Source organism: Marmota monax, unplaced genomic scaffold (assembly GCF_021218885.2).
Source record: "Marmota monax isolate L192 unplaced genomic scaffold, Marmota_monax_Labrador192_F-V1.1 WCK01_AAM20220418_F8-fsc00021, whole genome shotgun sequence".
Classification (NCBI taxonomy): domain Eukaryota; kingdom Metazoa; phylum Chordata; class Mammalia; order Rodentia; family Sciuridae; genus Marmota; species Marmota monax.
In genome coordinates, this window is record NW_026695228.1 from 7,475,869 (window position 1) to 7,495,005 (window position 19,137).

Consider the following 19,137-nt stretch of genomic DNA (forward strand, 5'->3'; position numbering starts at 1 on the left):
TTACTCATTTGTCAGTCATCTTAGACTGCTTCAAAATCCCATTGTTTAGATCCCACTCTGAAGTTCAATTTGAGTGGGTCTGGGGGAGATGTTCCATGTAGTCTGATCAGCACCCTCATAGCACCTCCATCGGCCAGGCATGGTGACACATAACCTGTAATCCTAGCAACTCAGGAGGCTGGGAAAGATCCCAAGCTTGAGGACAGCCTGGGCAACTTGATAAGACCCTATCTCAAAAAAGGACTGGGGGTGTAGTTCAGTGGTAAAAGCACACTGGGTTCAATCACCAGTAATAAAAAGAAGCTCTCCTTCCAAGGAAAACAGCTTAGATGATTATCAGTAAGAGGCAGGACATAGTCTTCATATAATTCACATATATCGTTTTTCGCCACAAAGCAGCCCTATCCAGGGTCCTTCACTCAAGTTTGCCCATAGGGCCAGTTACTGCCATTGAGCAGAAATAATAATTTCTCTAATAATATTAAGGGAAAAGTAGTTATAATCCCAAAATACCAGGGTAAAGACTACTCCACTTTTTTTACTTCCAGGCTCAGCTCCCTCATGTCAAAGTCCATGCCTACTTTGCTCCTGTCACCCCACCAACAGCAGTGGCAGGAAGTGGACAGCGACTGTGTAGGTGCTGTGTTATTCTCTGACAGCCCACTGCTCAGGCCCAAGGGGTGATGAGGTGTCTCTTCTTGTAGAGAAGACCAGTCTTCATGATTACTCCATCATTACCCAAATCTCTTGCTTCTCCACTGGGAAAGGCATTTACAGGTAAAAGCCTTCAGTATGGATTGGAGTAACTCTGGTGATAGTGTTTCACCTTTATTTTGCTGTGATGCAATCAAAACTTTGTGTCCATTAACATATGGCAAGAGTGGTCTTGATGCAGCCAAGATCACACAAGAAACCTGGATCCCATATGAGGTGGGTACCTATCTCGGTACAAAAGTCCTACCCTTGGCTTTATCAGCATTCCTCAATCAGACCATCAGTGTTAGCACAAATTGAGCAGAAAAATATAACCTGTTGATTTTCTACCTGATCCTTAAGCCAGTGGCCTACTTTAATCCACAGTAATTACATTTTGATTAGCTGGACTTTTCACTTTGAAGATTAAATAGCAATTTTATCAAAGTGACTGTAATGCAAATTCATAATACCCAAATAGTTTTATATGTAGAAACTTATGTGGAAGGCATGATAATAGGTTTCCATGAGACACCAAAGAAATAAGGACTCTAAACTGGGTGAAGCAGGGTCTTCACCTTTGTTATCAGCCTGTCATATCCACCTCCAGGGACCAAAACAAAACAAAAGCAACTCAGTTTGTGTTGCCTGATTGGAAATTACAAGCTCTGGCATATGCTACAGCACATAATGCATTTTTATTACAGGGAATAAAGCTAATTGTTCCATACTTCTCACCAAATATGGGGGATCTAAAGAAACAGGAATTAAGGCTTAAGTTATCTCTAGTATACAATTAAAAACAATGAATGGATGCATGTAGAATGGATGTGATTTTTTTTTTTATTTTTAAATTTTAAAAATCAGGTTACACCAAAACTATTCAAAAATTTTACACACTTAAAACTCAGAAAAGTGTTGGCACCTTTTGGACTCACAATATAAAAATGAATAAACCATTGCAATACTTAATTCAGAGGGTTTTATTGCTATTTTCTGGCACATAAATCTGAGTAAAACCATTTTCCAAATTCAGACCTCCTAATGTTACCTGAAATAAGATATGATGCTATATGTTGAGTCCTGCTCTGCACTGTCCACATTTGTGATCTTTATTGAAGATTAGGAACCCATTACCACCTTCACTGTGAACTCAAGTGTTAATGGCAGCTGGTCCTTGCAACCACTTCTTAGAACTCATGAGAAATAAAAACAAAAATGCTTTCTATGTTTTTATAGACAATGATAAAAGCATTTTTAAGGGGACAAATGCCTCAGCTGCATTCAAAGATGGCAGATAAATATATACCCCCCATAAATTGATTTAGCAAGATTGAGTAAGCATTAAAGTACTTAGTATTTTATTGCTTTTTGATAAACTCCAGTATTTCCTGGTTATATGAATGCCATAGCAGTTATTTTTATATTATATATATAATCTGCGCCACTGTTAGGGATGGAGGACATAACTGATGGAGGACATAACTGATGAAGCCACTTAAGTGAACAAATGAGCATGTAACAAACTTGTTAAAATGATTAGTTTGTATTAAATTTAAAGCTGGGATTATAGTTCATTGGTAGAGTACTTTACCTGGCCATGTGTGAGGCCCTGGATTTAATCCCCAGCACTGGAGAAGATTCTTTTTTCTAATGACCAGAGACTGCCATACATTCTCTCTTGAGTTAGGATACAACCTCTCACTGCTATTGGACTTGATGCTAAATGATCCATGACCTCATTTATAAAAATAGAGGGTTACCTCAAGTGAGAAAACCAGGTTTGTTTCCTCTGTAAAGAACAGTTTGTAGAATAACCTGTCCTTAGTTTTGAGGGAAAAAACCTACAAGAGCTTAGCCTCTTACAATATTTGTTCTGAGGTATGCTCAGGACAGTGGCTCTCTTGGTTCTATGACTCTACTTGAGATGAAACTAGCAAGGTGAAAGTCAACTTGAAGTGAAACTAGCAAGAACTGACATTTTAAATGAGACACATTTGCAAAACAATCGGAAAACATTTATTGTACTGAAATGTGTACATCCTACTATTAAAAAAACAAAGTAGCAAATTTGCTGGTGCCATAATTTATTTAACCTGTTTTACTGGGACAGACTAACGGTCAATGCCACTCAGTATTAATTTCAAGTTTGATGAGCTTGTATTTTATCCCACTTTTCTAAAACCTGATGAATTCAAAATAGCACACAGCATTAAATGACATTTATTGTTCCATAAATCATGAGACCCAAAGGAATGCTAAATAGACAAGCAAAACTCTAAAACAACTGAGAAGCTTACTTCTTTCAAGAACCAAGTGACTGGTACAGAAAACATGTGGTCACACAAAAGCAAAGGGGAGAAGGACAGAAAGGAAAACTCTCCTCCTACATGGTCTATAGGAGTAACAGATATTTCTGAACTAAGATGAAAATATTCAGACAGTGCTGCTTTGTAGCAAATAATTAACCCCTTTATGAATAAACCAAAATGTCAAAGCTTTCACCTAGTGAAGTCATTTGTCTTCTGGGAGAGATTTCAAACTTACAATTAATCATTCCTATTTCCACCTGAACAAAGACGAGGCTCAAATGGTACATTCAAAGCCAAAAGAGCTTAGTAAACAGAGATGCTGTAATTAAAAGTTTAAAAATTCAGTCTGATACACCATAGGCCTCAAAAAATGCTCAATGGATTCTGGGAAGGCTCTGAGTGAAGGGAGGAGCAAAAGAAGAAACCAGTGGATTCCCTTTGGTGGGTTGGGGGGGAAGTTGCTAGCACACTTTTTATGAAAGATGCATACTTTAAGAAAAAGCCATTGTGTGGTTATTAAAAACCTCTCAATCCGAATGTTTATTCATGATTGTACTGAAGCTCAGTATCTTAAGAAGAGACCAAGGGATTTTTTTTTTTTTTTGGTACATTTTAGTGTTAGATTTATGATATCTAGTGTTTCCATGAAAAATCTCATCTTGTTCATAACAAAGATCCCATAACACCAACTCAGAAGCTACCAACAATAAAACTTTGTGCCTCCTACCTATGTCACCTATTTCCAATGTCTGGGGTAGGTCTTTAAAAATGCTCAGGAGTAAGGGGGTGGAGAAATAAGAAGGAAACAAGAAAGAAAACCACGAGTCTAAAAGGCAAGGAGGCTTCAAAAAAATGAAAACCAGAAACTAAAATGCTAAAATTGGAAGCAGAAGCAAAAAAGTTATTCAATAAATCTGTGAAAAAGCAAAAACACAAGTCTTTGTACCTATTAGGATTTACACTGATCCTCTCACCAAGGTACTCCTGATAATGCAGTTTGCTTCAAGCCCATCTTCCTGGCTTGGATCCTCTCCAGTCTGGCATGATCATTTCAAACCTATACCCTTAGACATGATTTCTTCTGAGAAGGTGCCGAGCCTCTTACCTGACCATCACCACATCAGCACAGTCCATCTCTCTGCTGAAGGAATCCTTTCTGGCTCCACAATAGCACTGTCCCCCATCTCCTCCCCAGGTCAGCATAAGGTTCAGGTAATAGAAACCAAACTGGCACAGATAGGTAAATGCCCATGGTTAAGTTTTACATTCATTTCCAAACCGCATACAGTGTAAAAAGCCCAAGGGCTGCTTCTGGGAACTGTATCTACTGGCCTCTGCCAGAGAAGCAGGTAGCCACGCCTGCCCCACGGCCTCCAGAGCTGGATGCACGCTGTCCCGACGTGCTCACTCTCACGAGGATGCTTGGCTATGGCAGTGACAGTGAGATTTGCCTCTCATACAACTCATTAGAAAGGTCATCTGTGTTTTCAATATGAAACATTTCATATAGTAAAATCCAATCCCAAGACTTCTTGGATTCAGTCTTCACACACATTTAGCGTGACTTTATTTGGTACTGGATATAGTTCAGTCTACATAGGACATCACTTCAAAATTATGTGGATACCATCATTATTTTCAGCTGCAGAAAAAGGATAAAAGTTAAAAAATTTTTTAACTTAGCTTAGGAAAGCAAGAACACTAAAATAAAAAAACTCTGCAACCCCCACCTCAGAGGTTACTTTCAACTAATTCTAGAGAAAAACATTCATTTGTTCTAGCTTTTTCTCTTAGGCGGCATCATGTCCACATTTCCCTTTTAGCCATTCTGCTTTCTAAAGACTGGCTGTGCCCTTCTCAGTACACTGCTCCCATACTGCTTGCCAGTTCTGCAGTGTGATGTGGAACTTATCTGTAAGCCAGAGAGAGCACAAGTTGGAAGCTGAACAGGTGAAAACACTGCAAGGGCCAAGTCAACCCTACAGAAAATACACAACCTGAGGGTGCAAACATCTATCATTCCTAGAAAAAATTTTTTAACTCCTTGGAGGCAGATTTGAAACATTTAAAAATATATCCAACTTTTGCCTGATGGCCTCCATAAATGATGAGAAGCATTAAAGGTATTTTAGATAAATGATTTTTTTTAATGTACACAAGTCTGAAAAACAGATTTTAAGGGAAATCCTAAGTTTGAAATGTCTACTGAATTCACAACTACACAATTACAGTATGAGTTTCCTTTTTTTTTTTTACGCAATGAGTTTTACAGAGTAAAAGTTGAGCAGAAAAGTACAGGTGAACCGGTCCTGGTTACAATTCAGCCCTGCAGGTCACTGAATGTAGTTCAGTCCACATAAGACATCACTTCAAAAGTGCAGGTAACTTGATGTCATATGTGACACATCAGGCACAAAGTAAAAAAAGAGTGACCACCAGGAAAGAGTAAGTAATGCATGACATTTTCCTCTTCTAGGGAAAGTTGTGCTAAGCCTGGTTTGGGATCTTAACCCACTTGCCCTTTAAAACAATCTATGAACATAGATCGCTTCAAATTCTTTGGCCTTTAAAAACACTCTACCTAATCTTTTAATGTTGGAATTCACCTGAGCCCTCTTTCCATACTGTCTCCTCCAATGACCTCAATTTTATAACTTCTGAAAAGCCAAAGGTTTCTAAATTTATATTTTAAACCCAGACCTCTTTATTCAGACCCAGAATGGCACCATTAAGTGACTACCTGACATACCCCAAATGGTAACTCTCAACAAGAAACTGGCAATTACAACTACTACTCCTTCAAATGTGGAGCTCAGTCTATAAATCATTACCTCTTGCCTGGATGGCCATCTCCTGCCTCCAGTTTTGTGGTCTTCTCATGCCCCCCATTTTGAAAGTAGAAGGAAAATCTAATCACATTACTACTTTGTTTAAACTTCACTGATTTTCCAATGCATTTCAACTAAAATCCAAACTACCATCACCTCAGTCCTGAATGCAAAACCCTACCCCCCACCTTGCTCTACTCACCCTCACACACTACATGGCAGCTACACAACCCTCTTCTAGGCCTTGATAGAATCATTTGCCCTAGGACACTGTTCTTATGGCCAGTTCCTCATCCTTCAAGACACCTCTTCATAGAAGCCTTCTTTAACTGTTCCATGTCCTCCATTCCAGATTCCCCTTATCCATAAACACCCCACAGACTTTCCAATTCCTTCTTGGCACTTAAAATGTTGGTGAGTTTGGCCAATTTTGGTTTGTTTTCCCCACTAGAGTGGGAGTTACACGGACTCTTTGTTTTGTTTAACATTCACTAAGCATTAAATTTCTGAAACAGTGCTCAGTAAAATGTTAACTGAATGAACTAAGTTTTTCCCAGTTATCTAGAAAGACTGACACCTTTTCCTCATTTGCTAGTTAACTTCCATTATAGTCCTTAAAAACATTGTTGATTCATTTCTCTAATTCTTAAAAATTAGTAGAGAGAGCATTTTCAAGAGTAAGCACAAAAAAGGGGAACTAATCAGAGGCACACAATATTGTTCATAATTTGAGTATAAAGACACACATGTACAAAGTACCTTTTACTGTAGAGAATAAAAAACAACTCTCATCTTGAAAGTTCTGAACCATCTAGAAGAGTAAAGCACACGTATAAGTACAATTAAGATATTACTGTCCCTTTTTAAATGAATAGAAATGATTTAAAATCAGTTAAAGGAAAATATTATAGTCTATATATTATTCTTGCACAAGTACAGAATTCAAATTACCAAAATACTTCCTGAAGCCAGTGTGAGGTAGTGAAAATGTGTGTCTGCTGCACTCGCAAGACCTTATTCTGACCATCCCTGCCATCACTGTCCCTGAGGATCTGGTCAGTCATTCTGTGATCTATGGGGAGCACTTCCTTATAGTTCTGTTAATGTTGACTAAAACAAAGTACATGTTATTATTCTATGATTACTTGCTCTGAACATGGAGTTGGGAGGTGGGTTGTACTTCTAAACTTTCATGGCTTTTTTAAGGTGGCCATAATGGCCAAAATGAGAAAATAACCAATGTCCACCTCATAAAAAGGGACAGAGCCTGCTTCTAACCTTCAAAGTCCTGAAATGAGTATCTGAATGCAAAGGGTTGTGGGGAGGATAAGCCAGTTTTCTTTGACTTGTGTTCCTTATTATCACTAAAATTCTTGATTATAAATTCTTACAAATTTGATCACTAACTCTTTGGAAATGATTCTCATGAGTATTTGGAAAGAGATAAACACAGAATTATTTTCTATAGTTCAAGAATACGTACAAAAGTAAATATCAGTATGAAAGGGAAAAATGAATGAGGATAATTATCCAATTTACCTGATCACTAACAAGAATGTGGATGCCAGTGGGACCCTGTCTGTAAACCTGGTTAATTTGGTGGAGAGGAATATTAAACACCAACGCAAGTTTTCGCGCAACTTCTGAGGCAACCATTTCTTCCAAGTAGATTGCATGGTAAACTGAAATTTAAGAAAGAAAAAAAAAAACAAAACAGCATATTACCCATAATCTTTGATCTGCTTCCTACTTGATCCATAGAAATACATCTTTCAAAGTATCAAAATAAAATTTAAAATTTATAATGGGACCAAATTAACATTTCTTTTCCCCCTTACTACCTTAAAATATCAAACTACCCATCAGAAATATAATACATTATTTATGTTTGCATGTATAACTTAACATTAACAAATTGATTTAAGGTTTAAATTTTTATTTATATTTTTCTGCACTGAAGTCTCTTGCATTCAAAAGTTAAATATGAACAGGGAAGCTGGACATGGTGGTGCATCCCTGTGCTTCCAGCCCTCAGGAGGTCAAGGTAGGAGGAACACAACTTCAAGGCCAGCCTCAGTAACTTAGTGTAGTGAGGCCCTGAGCAACTTATTAAGACCCTGTCCCCCAAAAAATAAGTAAATAAAAATAGGCTGGGGATGTGGCTTAATGATTAAACGACCCTGGGTTCAATCCCAGGTACCAAAAAATGGGGTAGGGGTTAGGATGGGCTACAAACAGGTACAGGGGTCTTTCTGGGGTAATGGGACTCAAGCTAGACTGCAACAATGGCTATAAACTGTAAATTAACTGAAGTACCATTGAACTGCATATTACAGTAAAAGAATTTTTATGGTATACAAATCATACTTGAAGAAAGTTGTTTTTAAAATGTTTATATTTCTGGTAATATACAAAAAGAGCCCTAAAGGGGTCATTATTTTTGATCCAATAATCCTACTATTGGGAATTTCCAAGGAATGAAAGCTCTTGGTACCCACCCCCAATATTCACACACACACACACAAATTTAAAATAATGTATAAGATACCACATGAAAGGCTACAGACAGACAATGAAGGTTGATACTTCTTTACAGAATACCCTAGCCAGAGTCCATCCAGCATTCTGCATTCCTGGCACATATAAGTCACCAGCAGACATCACCTGCAGAGTGTGCATGTGCAGTGTCTGACTCATGCGGGTCTTGCTTAATGACAGAGTCAAGCTAGACATGGATCAAAAATACCACTGCTGAGAACTTTGTTTCCGTAAATAAGGGTGTGTTCCTTGTTGTGTGTGTGGATTTATGAGTACAGAAACCTTTGTTACAGACACAATACCTTTATTTTTTTAATGTGATGCTGAGGATCGAATCTAGTGCCTCACATGTGCCAGATAAGCACAATGCCACTGAGGCACAATCCCAGCTCTCTCCACTTATTTTTTCCTAAATAAATTTTACTGGAACACAGCCATACCTATCATTAACATACATTCTATGGCTATTCTGTGGCACTCCAGTGGTGGAGTTTAAATGTGTTACCTACGTTTGGGGATGTAACCTCTAAAATATTACAGTCTTAATGATATGTAAATGCTGTGTAAGACCTTGGAGATACGTGGTGAGATTCTTAAAAATTTTTATCCTTTTAGATTAAGAACTTGTACCTTGAATCTTAAATTCATGGCTTCTGGAGTAAAATTAACACCAAATGGAAAATTCTGTAATTGTGACTGCTGCCCTTTTGTTTTTTCAGTAAAATTCCAACCATAAATTATTTATCAGGGCAAATAACTGCCTCTGAATTTTGTAATGTATCTTTCTCTTTAAAGTTCTGAGCATGTTGCCTTCTGTTTCAAAACATAAGAAGAGGAAAATAGTAGAAAGTATATGATTTAAAATAAAAATGCTTACTTATTTTAAGGCTATATTCAGAGGAGAAAAGGGACCAGCCTTTCAAGATCTGCTCTAATCCAGTGCTATACAGTATAAATAAGAAAAACCCTCAGGATGAGATGCCTCCTAACATACAGATGGAAAATGACACAGAGCCTACTACCACTGATAGGGACCTATCACCTCATGAACAGATCACTGTGCCACCCAGTCCACACTTAGGACTGATATACAGATGCATCTTTGCACATGTTTTATTTTAAGCAGTCCCCCCATCTTGCTAGTCAGTAAAATGGAGAGGAGTGGTGCTCCTCCTTTTGGGGGGGGGGGGTCAGGGGGGTTATCAAGCCACCAGTGTACATTTGCCATTTCAGTAAATGTGAGATTTAAGGGGGCAAAAAGTCAGATAAAAATCTCAAAGCATTCAAGCTAGTCTTTTGCTTGTTTAGATATTTCTGGCACAAGGGGCCATATAAAAGAGAACTTCAGAAAGACTGCTAGTTTCCTCTTTTCCCAAGGACATGGCCCTACAGTTGGTGCCTACTACTATCAAGACTCCTGCACTAGTAACTGGGCAGAAAGGAAGTGACAGGGTTGAGATACCCTGAATACCCACCGTAAGGCGTCCCACTGCCATTCTCGCCTCCACTGCCTGCAGCTTGCTGCTGCGCTTGCAGGGTGGCACTACTCGGCTGCTCCTGGCAGACATAGATGGTTAAGCGGGGCCTAACCGACCTGCAATCAGAAGATGCCAAGATGAGCCTAGGAGAGAAGCTGCCTGAACACACGTACACATGACAACTATAGGAATCTAAGTTCTATTTCCTTATGAAAATTTTACAATGTTATTTCATTATGCAAAATAATTTACTAATAAAAATGTAAAAACCACACACCTCACAACAACTATCACAGGTGGTCTAATATGATGATCCAGACTCTAAACCATTGAGATGGTCTGTCAGATGCTGGTAAATTTAAGTTTCAAGATTAAGTAAGCAATTTAAAATCAGTGATTCAATTTTAATGGAATTCTCACACCCCAAGTCTAGAAATAACAATGATAGTAAATGGATCGTAAAAGCCAGCATAGTTTACAGTTCTATTATTTTAATTCACAATTAGAAGTTTACATATTTAATAACTGTTTAATAATAGTCATGACCTTGAAAACCATAGATTCTGTATAGCTCACCTAAATTAGAAGTTTTGTTTTCTTGGCAACAAACCCAGTCGTCTTCAAGAAATCAGTACTGCCCATGTGCATTGCTACCAGTCTTACAGTCTACCTCTGCCCTCATCAGTGCCTGCATCATATCTGGGCCTGCCCTGAAGGTGTACACAAAACAGTCTTCTCGTGAGCACGATGCTGCCGATGCTCGACGGTGCACACAGGCACACGCCAACCTATCGTGGAAACACATTCTGCCCAAACCCCCCACGCGAAGAAAGGTATGTCCTTATTTCACGCAAAACAGTCCACAGTATTTTACCTTGACTTCAGTGAATTATAGAGCCGAATTCCATCGGCTGCACCACAAATTTGAACTAAATCTTCCTTTGTCAGTTTTAATAAGTCGGCACCTGGAGGACAACAAAGAGACTCTTCTCAAATGAAAAAGAACATGCCACTGGCTGCTTCACAAGCATCCATCTCTTTTTACACGGTTAGATGTCCTTCTAAACAACGTCAGGCATTCTGAATGTACACACACACATCCCCTGTCCTTTAGAGCCAAAGACAATGCTGGTTTTTCAATAGCCTGTATTGTATCAAGAGGGAGTTCAGAAGTCCAGAAGCTGGTAAATCTAATCAGTGTGCAGATCCCATACAACTGACTATCCCCAATACCAGATCTCACTGCCTGCTTCACCTAGTGGCTCTGCTGTGGCTTTACTTGATTCTGACCTCAGGTAGATAAATCTTGAGACCACCCAGATTACTCAGTTTTATTTTTACAAAAGAGAAAATGGAAGTCCAGAGTTTCAAAAACATGTCCAGAGTGACACAACTAGCTGATAGTGGAACAAGGACTAGGCCTCTTAATGTCACATCAAACATTCTGTAACATAACTGTCATAGCAGCCAATTTTAATAGGAAAGCATGGCAAAGAATCACATGATTCCTTCATATTTCCCCCCATAAATACTTGCGAAGTGTGAATAACAAGAGATCAAGGATACAACAGACCTTAAAATACAGCAGAAAGGTGGGAGAGAAATCAAAGTGTGGAATAGGATATGTCAAGAAATTTGTAATGTTTTGAACAACCCACAATAAAAAATTAAAAAAAAAAAAAGAAAGGTGGGAGAGGAAGTAGTGAAACCAAGATTGACCAAGCTTGGGGTGGCTACATGGGAGTTCATCACATTCTCCTCTCTGCTTATTAATGTTTGAATACATTCACAATCTTTTATGTTTAGCCCTCTACTAACAGTCTCTGGGATATAGGCATAACTTCCATATAAGTATCTCCTACCAATATGTAATAAGATAATGGAGTTCTCTAAGAGCTTGAATATGAGAACCTAATAAATTTCTAATTTATAAAAGAAAAAAAGATCAGAGAAGTATAACTTCCACAAGACACGAACATTAAGAGAGTCATTCTGTAGTCAGAGAAACAAGCACTCTCATCTCTCTACTGGAGCCTACAAAAAAACACCTCTGAAGCAGGGCTCATAGGTGTGACCAGAGATGTGCCCACACACACATGTACCCTTAACTTTAACCCATGCAGAGAAGTGGATAAACCTTCCTGAAATGTGAATGCCCAAAAGGCTCAGAGCAAGAGGCCTCATCTCCTCACTGACCTTTTGTAGTTCTTTGACTCAGTTGATGCACCAAAGGGGCACAATGGCTAGCTCCCTGCCCAACCTCCAGAGGAAGCACATGGGTTAAGGAAAAGGCAGGAGGCTAAACCATGTAATTACCACTCAATGAAAAGAGCTTAAAACTCCCAAGACAAAAACATGGACTGACCAAACAGGAGTAACAAGGGCCTTCCATATTTATTGGAAGTTTTTCTATGTGCTATGCTTTTAATTCTGCTTCTTCTGCAAGAGCTCAAGATGACCACCTCCACCCCAAATTGTACAATTTCTAGTTTTCCACACTTAAGAGGCTTTTCCTTAATCATATAAAAAATATGGATCCCAGGGCTAGGGCTGTAGCTCAGTGGTTGAGTGCTTGCTCATATGTGTGAGGCACTGGGTTCGATCCTCCCCACCACATACAAACAAATAAAATAAAGGTAGTGTGTCCATCTACAACTTTAAAAAAAAAAAAAAAAAAAAAGGTGGGCAGGCAGTCCCAGCTAGCAAGTGACTTCCGTCTGGTACTTTGAAGAGACAAAAAGCTACATGAGGAATGACTATTCATTGCAAAAACAATGCAATAAATAGCATAATAGGAAACCATATTCTTTGTGAAACTAAGATTTCCTTGAAGCTCCATATGTGCACACACGTTCCATCCTCTTAAAGCAACCAAGCTGAGTTTCAATGGCTCTATACTACCACAAGCTAAAGCAAAGGTGCCACTTTACTGTGACTCACAATTTCTCAGAATATGTTTATCCAGGACATGTTGTTGTTCCGTGGGAAAAAGGTCCCAGTGCCAAATGTATCTGGAAGATAATGGCCCTGCCCCACCTGGTGTATCCACTACTATTTGTTACATGGACCTCCTTCCACACCACCTGAGGCAGCACTACTTGATGCCTTCTAACATCCCATCCAAGTATTTCCTTATCTTACTAAGAATAGAACTGACACTTCAGTATATAAGACCCTTAAGTACATAAGACCTGGGTCCATGAGATACTATTCTGCAATAAAAAGAGTTAAACTATGGGCTGGGGATGTGGCTCAAGTGGTAGCGCGCTCGCCTGGCATGCGTGCGGCCCGGGTTCAATCCTCAGCACTACATACAAAAAAAAGATGTCGTGTTCGCCGATAACTAAAAAATAAATATTAAAAAATTCTCTCTTTCACTCTTTAAAAAAAAAAAAAAAGAGTTAAACTATAGATACATACAACAACTTGGGCGAATCTTCAGATTATGATGCTGAGTTATAAAAGAGCCAATATCATAAGGTTTGTAAAAGAAAAAATACCAGGAAACTATATATCCTGTGATTCCATTTCCATAACTCTCCAAGTGAAAAAAATAATAGAGACAGAAAAGAGTCTAGTGTGGGAGAGATAAAAACGAGTATAGCAGCAGGGATCACTGTGGTAATGGCCTAATTCTGTAGCTTAACCACAATGGTAGTTACACAAATCTGCACATGTGATAAAAATGACTTAACTATATATTATACCAATGTCAATTTCCTGGTTTTGTTATTGTACTACAATTATATGAAAAACTGAATGAAGGCATACTGGACCAATTGCACATTATCTTTTGGAACTTGGTATAAAGCAAAAACTATTTCAAAATGAAGGTAAAATGAAAAACTATTGCATAAACTATATACATACATACAAGTGACTACCCATAAGTCTGGTGAAACTACAGATTTTATCAATGGTAATTTCCTGGTTTTTATAGTATATGACAAGCATGTAAGATATTACTACTGTGGGAAGTGGGTGATGGAAACACAGGACTTCCCTGTATATTATCACTGCTTTCTGCAACTTTTTATGTATGTATGTATGTATGTATGTGTGTGTATATACATTTACTTCTTTAAAAAAAATTTAAACTCTTTAATAAAACCACAGACACAAACAAGTAAACAAAACACTCCCATGTATGTCTCACACACACAGAGACATACCTGAAAAATTAGAAAACAGTCTTGTATAGGAAGAGAATCTGTTTTTGAGCAGCCACTGTTGTGTTTCCTGGGTTGTAGCTGAAGGCTGAATTTGCTATTAACAGAGAAAATGAACACAAAAGAGATGAAACCAGTCAAACTTACAAAACCAAACCAAACCAGACCAGACCACCAAGTCACTAGCATGTAAAGAGTATTTAAACAAAACAAAGGAGCCTCCAAGTTTCAGTATTAAAAAAAGAAAACCTAAGAAGAACATGAACCTGACTACTTAGAAACCTGAATAAGGACTCAAATACTGTCAGAAACTTAAAAAATGTAAGACCTTGAAAGCATAAAATAGTTTTAGGAAAAAGATACTTACTTCACCAGATGCCTGTGAAACTCCATCTCCCTGATGATTTGGGGAAGAAGAATTGCTAAAGAGAAAGGAAAAGGAAGAAGAGAATGGTTTTTATAATTAAAAAAAAAAAAAAAAAAGCCTATTAAACTAGGTAACTTTAAATAAGGCATCATTATGAGAAAGCTGTAAGTTTGCAAATAGAGGGGAGACACAGCAGGGTGGGGGTAACTATGATAAGATGAAGACGCAGAAGACCCTCTCTTCACTCATGCCATTTTGTCCATATGTTCTAGTGAGAAATTCAAGTTTTATGAAATCCCACTTATCCATAGGGATGCCAAGAAAATGAAGAATACTAAATGATTTTAATTAGAAAAAAGAGAAACCAATAAGATATAGAGCTGCAAAAACGATCTACTTTAAGAAAACAATGAGCTACAAGAAAAAGTATGATCCTAAGTAAAAATATAAAATACTATCTTCCTTTAATTAATCCATGATACATATCCATGATTACAGAGAGTGAACAAGAGAAACAAACTCAAACCACTATCCTTGTGTTTCTAAGGCAGAATGAAAACAGTAAACAACTTTCTGACTCCTGCACATACGCTCCTTTATTTTGAGGGGCAATGTTGGGGATAGAACCCAGGGAAGTGTTCTCCCACTGAGCTACAGGCCCCTTTCTTAGTGCCTGCTCCTCAATTACTTAGGTTTACTATATTGATATATTTACTATATTTATATCCATTTCCACTCACTAAATTTAAGCTCCTTCAAATTGAGATCTGTCTGGTCACTTATATATCACAGCACCTAGAATAGTCCTGGAACAGTGGACTCTCAGGAAATATCCAGCCAACTAGTCAACTTGAATTCACAACTCATCTCTAAGGTCATAGTAATTTTGTAAGATTATTAAGGCTGGACTGCCCTAAAAAAAAAAAACTAGAAGAGATGTTTTAATGTGGTAACATGATGGCTCTCCAGTCCCCCCTTCAAGTCTATGAGTATTCTTCTACTTTTAAACCTACATGAAAACAAGCAGTATCATCAGCTCATATATTTCCACAGGGCAAAAGTGTCATTGTTTGTTTTCTTATCAGACCTGGGCAATATGATCAGAGTATAAAACAACAGAACCTTTCCCTTGTGGTCATAGCTTTAATAATTTTCTCCGAAGTAAGAAGTGCCCTAAAAAAAAGGGTGGTGGTGGGGTCTGATCAGAAATACTCTGCATTAGTTCTCCAACAAAGCAGCCAGAAATGGAAAGCCCCAGAGGGTACCACTGCATCTTCAGGATGCCTCAGACCCTGTCTCCTGCTCCCACCTGTAATTCCCAAGAGTCTCAGTTGTTAGTCAAAGCCAGATAATAAGCACAGTAATGGGTGGCCACACCTATAATCCCAGCTACTTGAAAGGCTGAGGCAGGAGGATCAAAAGTTCCAAGCCCCACCCCCCAAAAAAAGTTTCAGATGAATAAAGAAAAATGAAATTATGACATTAGCAGGAAAATGGATGGGTAAAATAAGTCAAACTCAGAAGATTAAGAGTCATATGTTTTCTCTCATGTAGAACCTAGAGAAGAAAAAGGATAAGGATAATACAAGTGGGGATGGATCTCCTAAAACTCAAAGGGAGATCAGTAGAGTAAAAGGACCAAGGGGTTGAGGTGCTGGGGAGTGATATTGACCAAATTATGTTGTTATATTGTGTGCATGTACAAATATGTAATAACAAATCCCATCAATATGTACAACTATAATGCACCAATAACAAATGTGGGAGCTAGCTATTTTCTGCCCCCAAAATGAGCCACTCCATGGTTCTACCAATTGACTCTGCTGCTAAATACTGAATAAAGAAAAGCCTGCTGATCCAGGGGACGGTGGGAAAAAAAAAAAACAAAACATAGGAGCCAGGGGCAGTGCTGCACACCTATAATCCCAGCAACTCGGGAGGCTGAGGCAGGAAGATCGTGAGTACAAATCCAGTCTAAGAAACTTAGCAAGACCCTCTGTCTCAAAAAAAAAAAAAAAAGACTTGGGGGTGCTGAGGTTGTGGCTCAGCAGTAGAACACTCACCTAGCACATCGTGCGAGGCCCTGGGTTCAATCCTCAGCACCACGTAAAAATAAGTAAATAAAATAAAGGTATTATTTCCAACTACAACTAAAAAATAAATATTAAAAATTACTTAAAAAGGGCTGGGGATGTGGCTCAAGCGGTAGGGCACTTGCCTGGCATGTGTGCGGCCCGGGTTCGATCCTCAGCACCACATACAAGCAAAGATGTTGTGTCCGCCAAAAACTAAAAAATAAATATTAAAAAATTCTCCCACTCTCTCTGAAAAAAAAAAAAAAAAAAAAACTTAAAAAAAAAAGGCTAGGGATGTAGCTCAGTGGTTAAGTGCCCCTGGGTTCAATTATTGGGACCAAAAATGGGGGGTTGGGGAGGAGGGGGGAGGGGTGGTGGTGGCCAGGCCAGCCTAGGTGACTATAAAATTTTTAAAAAGGGTGCAGCTCAGTGGCAGAGCAATTGCCTAGCGTGTGCAAGCCCTTGGATTCAATCTCTAGTACCACCAAAAAAGAAAAAACTTAAAATATTCCCATTTCCGAAACCACAGTGACTCACTAGAAACCGAAAGCCCTGGCCAGTCACAGTGGGACACACCTGTAATCCCAGCAGTTCAGGTGGCTGAGGCAGAAGGATCTCGAATTCAAAGCCAGCCTCAGTAAAAGCAAGGCACTAACAACTCAGTGAGACCCTGTCTCTAAATAAAATACAAAATAGGGCTGGGGATGGCTCAGTGGTTAAGTGCCCCTGGGTTAAATCCCTGGTCCAAAAAAGAAACTGAAAGCCCTTCCTTAAATACTCAAAAAACAGAAACAAACTTTCTATTGGGAGGGAAAATAGATCAGGAAATAAGCTGTCTGATATGGCAAGCACTGAAGATGAGTGTTCTTGCTAATAAATGTAATTTTAACATATTGAAGTCATAGTTTCACCTCAACAACTCACCATGACCTTGCCTGGGAACCTCATTAATACTGTCTTCAATCTCAAGACTGTTTCCTTGTCTTCATCTTGAAAATGGTCCCTCTTCTACAATTATCATAGTTGTGAAAGTATGAGGCACACGAGGCTACTGCAAAAGGCTCGCAGGTGAAAAAAATATAACTACTGTGCACAGTCATTAAGAGGCTACTTTAAGGGCTGGAGACACAGCTCAGTTGGTAGAGTGCTTGCCTCACATGTACAAGGACTTAGGTTCAATCCCCAGCACCACCAAAAAAAAAAAAAAGAGAGAGAGAAAGGCAGGCTACTTTAATGAAGAGGAAGGGACTTGCAGGATCATGAGGTGCAGGCACAGAACTACAGAAACCAGATACCTGTCTGGGACACTGCAAGTGCTCTGCTGGGAAGAGGTGAAAGTGGGCGCTGGTGAAGGGCTGTTATTCGCATAGGTTGTGGGGGTATCAGGCCACGGAGAACACTAAGGACAGAAACAGAAATAAATTAATGATATGCCTTTTAAATATGTAGAAGAAATACTTTTGTGATTTACTCTCTAGTCTGACCAAATGCAAGATTCTAAAATGAAAGACACCTGATGCATACCAAGTACCCTCAAAGACACATGTCAATTTTAGCCTGTGTGGCAAAGAAAAATTTTACCTGCTGTGTGCGTCTAGACACTGATTAATCTTAGAGAAGACCTGAAGTGATGACAACAGCAAAAATTCATAAAAGCATTTAAAATATATACTTAGGTATAATTTGTTTTCAAGAGCTTTGTCAGTTCCCCGAAAGGCACCTATCAAGGTTTTTAAAAAATAGCAGAAACGAAAAAGAATTCATAAGCAACATCTGACATCACACGGTGACTTGGACAGTGGCTGTGTCTTACTAGGTCTCCTTTTGCCCTATTCCCTAAGGAGCAGCCTTACCAGTACCCATTTGCTTCCTTGATCTCTCTTAAGATTAATAATTCCCAAATAAGATTAGATAGGCCCACCAAAGTATACCAACTGTGTATAGCACTGCCTCTACCTCTACCTATCCATCTGTATATATTTATTTATATTTTCTTAAAGGATATAGTGGGCTTAAATATTCCTCAACCCTAGGTAAAATTCTGACCAGAGATAGAGCAAAGATACAAAAACACACTGTTAAATTAAGAGAGCTGAAAAAGCCAAAGTAAAAGCACACTAAGCAGGCTAGGACAGCCTCAAATAGAAGTCTCAAACCCAAGGAAGGAAGTAATCTATTTTACCCCACAGGTACTCTTTCTACAGCTGATCTATTGGGGATGTTTGTCAATCTCAACAAACTCTTTTCACAATCATCCTTCTCCCATTTTACACAAGAGAAGCATCACATCCAACCACAGCCCTGGGTTAAGACACCAAAGCCAAGCAAAAGACTATTAGGTGGTTTTCAATTTTTTATTTCCAAAATAATCCAGGAGGACCTATTATCAACTGGCATATACTAAAATAATCTAGATTATACAGAAAGGTATATTACTGGAATTTTTACAAATTGGAGTGCCGACACTTTAATGACACTGCTGAAAGAAAAATTTATCAAAAACAGTTTCTCCTGTCTATTTAAAAATCTAAAAGCCATATTCTATCCTGTCTCATCATTCAAGATATAGTTCCAATTAATGTTTATTTTTTAATTTGGTAGTTTTTCATCACAATTTATATAACTTGTTATTACAAACTGATACTTCTATTTTTAAAATTCAAATTTCTTTTCCTAA

General features: G+C 38.5%; 2 protein-coding genes across 11 annotated transcripts in view; one reads left to right on the forward strand and one right to left on the reverse strand.

Moving 5' to 3' along the window:
* Fbxl2 (F-box and leucine rich repeat protein 2) overlaps positions 1-10,817 on the forward strand; it is a 91,252-nt gene extending 80,435 nt beyond the window's left edge. For 5 of the 6 annotated variants that reach the window (XM_046437482.2, XM_058576718.1, XM_046437485.2 and 2 more), the window contains one exon: positions 549-10,817. In XM_046437482.2, the coding sequence (XP_046293438.1) occupies positions 549-656 (108 nt within the window). In that variant the 3' untranslated portion in view covers positions 657-10,817. The remainder of the gene's footprint in view (positions 1-548) is intronic. The other variant, XM_046437483.2, reaches the window with a different exon arrangement.
* Ubp1 (upstream binding protein 1) overlaps positions 2,690-19,137 on the reverse strand; it is a 50,716-nt gene continuing 34,268 nt past the window's right edge. For 4 of the 5 annotated variants that reach the window (XM_046437480.2, XM_046437478.2, XM_046437479.2 and 1 more), the window contains 8 exons: positions 17,756-17,859; positions 14,386-14,440; positions 14,022-14,115; positions 10,724-10,814; positions 9,847-9,965; positions 7,373-7,515; positions 6,593-6,644; positions 2,690-4,647 (listed from right to left, as the gene is read on the reverse strand). In XM_046437480.2, coding sequence (XP_046293436.1) covers positions 4,610-4,647; positions 6,593-6,644; positions 7,373-7,515; positions 9,847-9,965; positions 10,724-10,814; positions 14,022-14,115; positions 14,386-14,440; positions 17,756-17,859 — 696 coding nt within the window. In that variant the 3' untranslated portion in view covers positions 2,690-4,609. Of the gene's footprint in view, positions 4,648-6,592; positions 6,645-7,372; positions 7,516-9,846; positions 9,966-10,320; positions 10,560-10,723; positions 10,815-14,021; positions 14,116-14,385; positions 14,441-17,755; positions 17,860-19,137 lie in introns of those variants that run through there. The other variant, XM_046437481.2, reaches the window with a different exon arrangement.